At 36.8% G+C, this 9,542-nt stretch overlaps 1 protein-coding gene across 1 annotated transcript; it reads left to right on the top strand.

Annotated features, from left to right (window-relative positions):
- Nucleotides 923-2,689, top strand: LOC104700243. The gene is made up of 7 exons (XM_010415728.2): nucleotides 923-1,044; nucleotides 1,146-1,211; nucleotides 1,295-1,392; nucleotides 1,501-1,538; nucleotides 1,657-1,744; nucleotides 1,846-2,133; nucleotides 2,232-2,689. The coding sequence occupies exons 1-7, from the start codon at nucleotides 1,011-1,013 to the stop codon at nucleotides 2,421-2,423; spliced, it is 804 nt and encodes a 267-aa protein (XP_010414030.1). The 5' UTR covers nucleotides 923-1,010; the 3' UTR covers nucleotides 2,424-2,689.

Raw genomic sequence — 9,542 nt, 5'->3', positions numbered from 1 at the left:
TGTGTGGTGTGTTTCTTGCAACTACAAATTCTCTGTCGATTCTTGAAAATAGAATTTTGTTATGAAACAAAATCTAACCGGCCAGATCGGAATGAATGGCCAATGTTTATCACCGGCGGGAACAAAAAAAAGGTGAACACGTCGGAAAAATAAAAGACAGCGCGTAATATATATTAGTCTACGAGTTGTTTGGTGTACCAATCTCATCTGTGCTATGGATGATTTAATCTCACTAAAGAAGTACACGTGTCATTAATCGGTTAAGGTAGACCATCCAAATATATAAGTAGTACTGTGTGAGTGCCCACAGCAGATAAATAAAACCTCTTCTCTTCTTCCTTTAAGACTAATGACATGTTCTCTCGAGTCTCCACCACGTCACGTTTTATTTGAGCATCAAACAAAATTCTATTTTCAAGAATCGACAGAGATTGTGTAGTTGCGATTCTTGCAACGAATACACCAACAGTAGCACACAATCAATCAGAACTATAAAAATCACTTTTACTGTTCTTAGATCCCAAATCGATTTGGGAGAAAAATAAAAGGGTAATAATGTTTTTATTCTGACTAATTAACCATATGAGAATATCTTTTAATCCAGATTAACAATTCTATCACTAGTGTTAACGACTGTTAAATCGTAAGTATGAATCTACTATTATAAATAAAATGATGGTTTTTTAAGGCAACGGAAATTAAACCAGATATTTTTTGTCAAATTTAATAACTATAGATATTAAACATCCAAAAAAAGTTAGATAGCATATTTTTTGGATTTTTTTCCCAGATAAAATAGACGAAAACGATTTGAACTATGAGTCAGCAGTCAGTATCCGTGATTAAAAAAAAGATAGAGCAAAAAAAATAAAATAAGAAAAGACTTAGCTTTCCTATAAATACCACTAGAACATCTCCATTTGCTTCACGGCTCCTATTGTTGTTGTTTGCTATTTTCCTCTCAAAATATTATATTTTCTTATACTTTTATTCACTTAATCTCGTGTGAAATGGATTTCTCTCCGATCAACTGCCTCATTTTCGGTAAATCATTTTTATAATACGTTAATATCAAAATTTGTATAATGTATTTAACTTAATTTGTTCTAATCCTTTTCTTTTTTGGTCTCTAATTATGTGATCAGACTTGGATGACACATTATACCCTCTGAAAACTGGATTGGCGCCAGCTGTCAAGAAAAATATTGATGGTAATTAAACAATAACAATTAGAGTTAATGCTTTCTATGTTTTTTTTAGAGCATTCGGTTTAATTATTTGATTATATGGGCAGATTTTCTAGTGGAGAAATTTGGATTCCCAGAAAGTAAAGCTTCAAGTTTGAGAGTTGAGCTCTTCAAGACGTATGGAAGTACTCTTGCGGGTCTCAGGGTAATTTCACTTCTTCATTTTTATTTCATTTTCTTAAGAATTACTTCATTGTATATATCATTGATTTTCTAATTGATTGTTTACTCTTTATTTCTTATAAATTTATAGGCGTTAGGTCATGATGTGCATCCTGATGAATATCACAGGTAATTAATAATCATCATCTTCAACCAACTACTATATGATGTTTTGATCTCAGGGAAACAATATTTGTTTTTCTTAAGTTTTTTATTTATTTATTTCTTGCATAATTTTGTTTTGTAGTTTCGTGCACGGAAGATTACCATATGGCTCGATCGAACCAAACAGCAAGCTACGTAACCTTCTGAACAAAATCAAACAGAGGAAAATTGTAAGTATAATCAATCTTTATTATATATAGCATGATTTATTATTTATTGTTTGCGAAAATGAATAAATGATCATTGTTTTTTTTTTTGTTCTCGTGTTTAGATTTTTACGAATTCGGACAGGAACCATGCGGTCACGGTTCTGAAGAAACTGGGGTTAGAAGATTGTTTTGAAGAGATGATTTGTTTCGAAACAATGAACCCGAATTTATTCGGATCCGGATCAACAACAGCACGATCCGATGAACACCCCGTCGTTCTTAAGCCTTCGTTGGCCGCTATGGATATTTGTATTCGTGTAGCCAACGTTGACCCTCGCCGAACAGTGTTTTTGGATGATAATATCCACAATATTACCGCGGGTAAATCTGTCGGGCTCCGCACAATCCTGGTAATTTTTTTTTTCTTTAATTCCATTCACATCTTCTTATTAACGACAGTTGTAATTTGAGAACTCATTCTTTTTCTAAAAAATTGGTTAAAAAAAAGGTGGGGAGAGCAGAAAAGACGAAAGATGCGGATTACGCGGTGGAGACGGTAACTGAGATAGCTACAGAAGTGCCGGAGATTTGGACGACGGCAAAAGCTAGTAAGGGCGGGTATGACGCCGGGGGTGAGAGGATCAGAAGGAGCAAGAGTGAGCTGGAGGGTATGGCTTCAATCACAGCCGTCGGTGCTTGACGCGATGAAGTGAGCGTATGGTGCGGGCCGTTGGATCTTTTAACGTCTAGTAGTATGTTGGGTTTGTTGTACAGATAGGCGTTAAAAAATGTTGATAATGAATGTGAATAGAATAAATAATAATAGTGGTGGTGGAGAATATGCATCCCATGTGGACACTAATTGTGAATACGCAATCAGATATTATCATGTAATGTCGACAAATGACAATGATTCCATATGTTGTACATTTTTATGTTTTAACTAAATTTTAAGTTTTAAATGAATTTTTAAAGATTATATCTAATTTCTATCTTAGTTAGTATTAAAATTTTTACCAAATCATAATTAATAATATAAAAAATCCACAAATATTTTGGAAAACAAATGTTCTTTTAAATAAAAGTTTTTATTTATATGACATAATTTCAGAAATAGTAATTTTATATTATGACAAACTAATCCATATTAGAATCTGTTTTGCTCCTATGACAGAGTTATAGAGGGTCTACTACAGTTGGGTGGTTGCGTGGGAGAAACGAATAGAACGATTAGAGTTTGAAGTGGATTTGGAAGTAGTAGTAGGTTTTCTGACGGCAAGAATTAGTGAGGCTAATCTGCTGTCTTTCCTACTATAGTTGTGTCATAGATTTGCAAGGGAATAGATAGCCCGGCTTGTTCATGTGCATCGGAAAGCTAATAGTCTAGCGAACGGGTTAGCGAACCATGCATTCACCTTGCCACTTGGTTTTCATTTGTTTGAGTCAAGTTCGAGTTGTGTTTTAAGTCTGTTGTCTCGGATGATGCCCGTGGTGTGGGTACAATAAAATGTATTTGTATTTGATTTTTTTAATATATAACGGGAGTTTACTCCCTCTGTTCTACCAAAAAGAAACTAATCTTAAATGATTTAAATTTTAGATAAAACATATATTAAAATAGTTATCAAATAAAAGAAATTAATTTCTAAAAATTCTTTTTAAAGGCTTTTTATATATTCGCTTGTAATTACATGAATTAAAATTTGCAAAATAAACATATGTAAAACATAAATAAAACTATATTAATATTCTCATAAACTAATAAAAAATTCGTTTTTATAAGCTCATTATCCGGTTTTTAATCGCCAAGCTCATTGCCCTTTTTAAAGTTTTTTTATTTTTATCTTCTTATGAATAAAAATATTATATTATTACTTATGTATAAAAGCATTAACATTACAATGATAAATACATTTTTTACCAGTTTAAACTACTTAGACTGCTACTTTGAACTTTAACATTTATTTTTATTGTTTAATATATTCATCCTAAATAGTTTTTTAAAGGGAAATTCTCACAAAAACATAAAAATAAGTTTTTTTTAAATGACAAATGTTAAAATAAATATAATTAACTAACACACGTAAAATTAACATAGTTTGTTATATTTTTCTAGTATTCGACTTTGGTTGAGAAAAAATTAAATTTTCTTTTGTATATAGACACACACACATATATATAGATACATTCATAACTATACATATATATATATTTCTAAAACCAGTTTTCTTATTTAGTAAAAAAAATATTGTATTAACATGACCTCATAACGTGTACAAAGAGTAAATGTTAATTATTATCGAAAATATTTAATCCGGTGAATTTTGACACTTCGCATATTTAATCCGGTGAATTTTGACACTTCGCATATTTAATCCGGTTTAATTTTACTTGGTAACCTCTCTTTTAATCTGGTTTTGAATCTCACACACTTTAATTTCCAATACAATTTAACTGTTTATTTCATTATAAGAAATCCCCTATATATTCATAGAGAAGCATTATCTTAAAAGAGCGCTTAAAAAGCTGAAGTGTTGTTGCCAATAGAGTTCAAGACACTATTTCTTAATTTGCCTTCAATTTTTAATAATATATACATTTACATTTTATTTTTCAAAAAGTTCAATAATACCTAAAATTGAATTCTGATATTAGACTTCTAACTTAATTGCATTTTCATAGAATATTTTAAATAAATTTTAAGAACTCTTGGTTCATATGGTGTGATATTATAATTATTCATACGGGTTAAATCTTAATTATTATATAAAAAAATACATATTCAAATAAAACTAAAAAATATATAATACACAAACAAATTTTAGATTCCAAATAATATTTTTATTGATAAGTATAATAAATTTTGTAAATAGAAATTACAGTATAATTATTTTACTATTTACATAGTGGGTTGTTACCTAGTTAGATTGTAATCTTATGCACTTAATGTAAATCGAGTAATAGCAAAAATTCTTTAGTTTTATGTACAGTAATACTTATCAATATTGATCATAAATGTCACGATCGATAAGTTCGATCAGTAACTTTGAAACTAGGCTTTATATAGTACAATACTAAGATTCATAACGAAAGAGCCAATTTGAAAACATCGTTTCTATGCCAATTTGAGAACATAGAAAGAGTGTTCTGTTCTCTATGCCATCCGACAAATCACCGAGACCGGATGGGTTTACCACGGAGTTTTTTAAAGCTGCATGGGATGTAATCAAGGTGGAGTTTGTGATTGCCATTCAATCCTTCTTCATCAAAGGTTTTCTTCCCAAGGGTGCTAATGCTACTATCTTTGCTCTTATTCCTAAGAAGGAGGAGGCTAGGGAAATGAAAGACTACAGACCCATTTCCTGTTGTAATATGATTTACAAAGTGATCTCAAAAATCTTGGCAAAAAGACTGAAGCTGCTCTTGCCAACTTTCATTGCTGGGAACCAGTCAGCCTTTGTTAAAGATCGCCTATTGATTGAGATGTTCTTCTGGCTACTGAACTAGTAAATGACTACCATAAAGGCACCATATCCCATCGGTGAGCCATCAAAATCGATATCTCCAAGGCTTTCGATTTTGTTCAGCGGCCTTTCCTTTGTAATGTTCTCACTACTTTGGAAATCCCACCAGAATTTGTTCACTGGCTTATGCTTTGTGTTACAACGACCTCATTCTCGATTCAAGTCAATGGAGAATTTGCAGGTTTCTTTAACAACTCGAGGGGATTAAGACAAGGGTGTTCTCTCTCCCCTTATTTGTTTGTGATTGTCATGGATATGTTATCCCGGATGTTGGAAAAGGAGGCTGGTGATATGTTACACACCTAAGCTTTGCAGATGATCTTATGGTACTGTCTGACGGTCAAGTGCGGTCTATAGAGGGTATTGTGGCGGTTTTTGATAGTTTTGAAAAGATTTTGGGTGTGAGGATAAGTATGGAGAAGTCTACAATATATTTGGGAGGGTTAACTGAGCTTGAATGTCAAGCAATCCAGCACAGTTTGAGTTTTGAGGTAGGCCAGCTCCCGGTGAGATATTTAGGCTTGTCATTGGTTACTAAACGTCTCACTGCTTCTGATTATTTGCCCCTTATTGAGCAGATAAAGCAGAAAATTGGTTCTTGGACAGCTCGTTTTCTGTCTTTTGCAGGAAGGTTGAATTTGGTACAATCAGTGTTATGGAGTATCTATAATTTCTGGTTGTCTGCATTCCAGTTACCGCGGAAATGTATTCAGGAGGTGGATAAGTTGTGTGCAGCCTTTTTGTGGTCTGGTCCGGACTTAAAATCATATCATAAAGCCAAAGTTGCTTGGGATGAGGTAAGCAAGCCGAAAAACGAAGGTGGGCTGGGACTACGGTCGCTGAAAGAAATGAATGATGTTGGCTGTTTGAAGTTAATTTGGCGTATTGTGTCGGGGGGAGAGTCTTTGTGGGTGAAATGGACAACAACCACTCTTCTCAAACGCCTAAAATTTTGGTCTCTTCCGCAGTCCACTACTGCTGGGTCCTGGATGTGGAGGAAGTTACTCAAGCTTAGGCAAGTTGCGGCAAACCTGTGTAAAACAGAGGTCAATAATGGTCTCCGGACTTCTTTTTGGTTTGATAATTGGTCGACCATGGGTCGTTTGGTGGATGTTGCAGGGGAACGAGGTATTATTGAGATGGGGATAAGTGTTCATATGACGGTGGCGGATGCGTGGGGCTCACGGCGTCAACGTCGACATCGCCTCTAAACTCTAACTCAGATAGAAGCTGAACTTGATTCAGCACGTGACCATAACAACTCCAGTGAGGATGTTGTCCTCTGGAGAGGTAAAAACGATAAGTTTCTTTTTTTTTTTTTGAATAAAATGTAAAATTTATTCGAAAAAACTTTGTTACATCAAGTGCAGCGTTTGTTGAAGTAAATGAATTACATATTACATACTAAAGATATTAGCTTAGGGAGAGGGGTATCTTGAGGCAAGCCATGTCACCAGGCAGTCCCGAAATTGCCCATCTCCTTGTTCTTGGATAGAAAGTAACCGGTCTCTGATTTGGAGGTCAAGTCTTCGGGCAAGTTGAGCAGAAGGAATGGCGGGTGTCCCATTTCGTCGATTGTTGCGTTCTAGCCACACTAAGTGGGCTGTAAGCTGAAAGCTGTATCGAAGTAGAAAAAGTTTGTCCTTACCAAGTGATGTATCCGTGAGCAGCGGGATGAGATGAGTCCAGGAGTTTGTGTAGCGCGTGAGAAGCAACTTTGAGCTGAGACCCGACCAGACCTCCCTCCAGTAATGACAGGTAAAGAACAAATGGTCCCTAGTTTCCATGGCGTGATTGCAGAAGATGCACTGTGTTTGAGCTCCCACATTCCATTTCTGCATTCGGTCACCTGTTGAAAGGCGATTCTTAAGAGCAAGCCAAACCAGGAACGAGTATTTAGGTGTAGCATGCTTAAACCAAACTCCTCTATTCCAAGTGTTCTTCGTTTTTTGTTGTCTAATGGCCTCCCAAGTATCCTTTGTGCTAAAATTGGTCCGATAGCAGTCCCCCTTACCCTTCCAGAGCACAATGTCATCCCATGTCCCTAGTTCTTGTGTACGCAACCGATCGATAATCTGCTCTACCTGGTTGAACCATGCATTGCGATGGTGTCGTCGACGGTGAGTCATGACAACCTCCGCAATGGTTGCGTAGAGACCGATACCCATGTCAATACAGCCTCGCTGTCCTGCAGTAACTATTAGGCAGCCGAGAGAGGACCAGTTATCATGCCAAAATGAAACCTGCGAACCCCCATGCACCTCGTAGGAAACAAAATCATAAGCAAGTTGACGATATTTCAGGATCTTCTTCCACATCCAAGACCCTAAAGTAGTAGTCTCCTTGATTGACCAAAATGATCCTTTATTAATCAAGTAGATTCGCAACCATTGAGCCCAGAGGGACTTTGTCGAGAGCAGTCTCCAAATAAGCTTTAGACAGCTTACTTTGTTGGCTTCCTTCAATGATCGCAAACCTAAACCCCCTTCTTCCTTTAGAGTACATACCTCACACCATGCCACTTTGGCCTTTTTTGGGTTCAAACTGGGTCCTGACCACAAAAATGCAGAACAGAGACTATCAATTTCATGAATGCACGAACTGGGTAGCCTGAAAGCAGACATCCAAAAATTAGTCAAGCTATGAATAACAGAAGCGATAAGTTGTAGTCGTCCCGCAAACGAGAGGTGCCGTTTTGTCCAACTGCTTATGCGATCCTTAACACGCTCTATGAGAGGCCTGTAATCAGAGGTTGTCATCCGCTTGGTGAGAAGAGGCAGACCAAGGTATCGAACAGGTAGATTGCCTGAAGCAAAGGGGAAAGAGAGAAGGATATCCTCTCTGACCGTGTCACTAACACCTGCCATATACAGAGTAGATTTCTCCAAACTAATCTGAAGCCCAGAAACCGCTTCAAAGTGCTCAAAAATCTGCAAAGTACCCTCAATTGAACTTTTAGTGCCATTTGTAAAAACCAACAAGTCATCAGCAAAACACAAATGTGTTAGCAGCAGTTTTTGACAGTGGGGGTGATAGCCTATGCGTTGCTCCAGAGCTACCTTATCCAACAAATGGGACAGAACATGCATACAAATAACGAACAGATATGGAGATAGAGGACAGCCTTGCCTCAGTCCTCTCGCACTACGGAATAGACCGGCCAGTTCACCATTGACCTGCACTGAGAAAGAGGCTGTGGTGACACAGAGTTCAATCCATTTGATAAACTGCGGAGGAAATCCTAACGCAGAAAGCGTGGAAAGCAAGAAAGGCCATTGAACTGAATCAAATGCACAAGAAAGGCCATATGGGAGTAATAGTGTCTTTGTGATAATCTTTGACCACTTCCGAAGCAAGCAGGACATTTTCCATCAACAGTCTGCCTCTGACAAAAGCGGATTGATTAGGAGCAATGAAGTTTGGGAGTAAGAGCTTCAGCCTATTAGCAATTATTTTCGAGATTACTTTATAAATCACATTGCAGCAAGATATAGGTCGATAGTCTTTCATTTCCTTAGCCTCTGTCTTCTTAGGAATGAGAGCAAGGATTGTTGTATTGACTCCTTTAGGGATGAAACCATACACGAAGAAAGACTGAACTGCGACAATAAAATCTTCCTTGATAATAGACCATGTCTCCCTTAGGAACACCTCAGTAAACCCGTCAGGTCCCGGGCTTTTATCTCGCGGCATAGCAAACAACACATTCTTAATCTCTTCTGCAGAAACCTCTCGAACAAGTTGAGACTTGTCAGCCTCCGAACAGCGATAAGGTAGCAGTTCTTTCAATTCCTCCTCAGACATACCTGTGTACTGGGACGGCTTATGAGTAAGGAACTCACGGAAAAACCTCTCTGCTTTGACCTTCAGCCCCTCTTGGGAGTCAATTATCGTACCGTCTGGACTTTGTATCTCCTTAATTGCATTACGCATTTGACGAAGTTTTGCAGCTCTATGGAAAATCTTATTATTGCCATCACCAACCTTTAACCAATGTAACTTTGACCGCTGTTTTAAAAAACGCTCTTCCAATCCCGATAAGTGCATCCATTTGTGGTAAGCAGCTGACTCGTTTCTCATAGCCAACCCAGTGGGGTTCAAGTGTACAGCAAGTTGCAACTTACAGAGCTTTTCAAATGCCTCTCTGGTTTTTTTAGTCAGGTCCCCAAAACGGTTTCTGCTTAACCTTTTAATCTCCGGCTTGAGAGACTTAAGCTTTTTGGAAAATCGAAACGTAGCGGAGGTTGAGTGATATAGTGTTGCAGTGGTATCCCAATGAGCCTGAACCATGGGAA

The sequence above is a fragment of the Camelina sativa genome, chromosome 7 (genome assembly GCF_000633955.1).
Source record: "Camelina sativa cultivar DH55 chromosome 7, Cs, whole genome shotgun sequence".
NCBI lineage: Eukaryota > Viridiplantae > Streptophyta > Magnoliopsida > Brassicales > Brassicaceae > Camelina > Camelina sativa.
The sequence above is the reverse complement of the archived record's forward strand: the minus strand, read 5'-3'. Positions and strand labels throughout refer to the sequence as shown.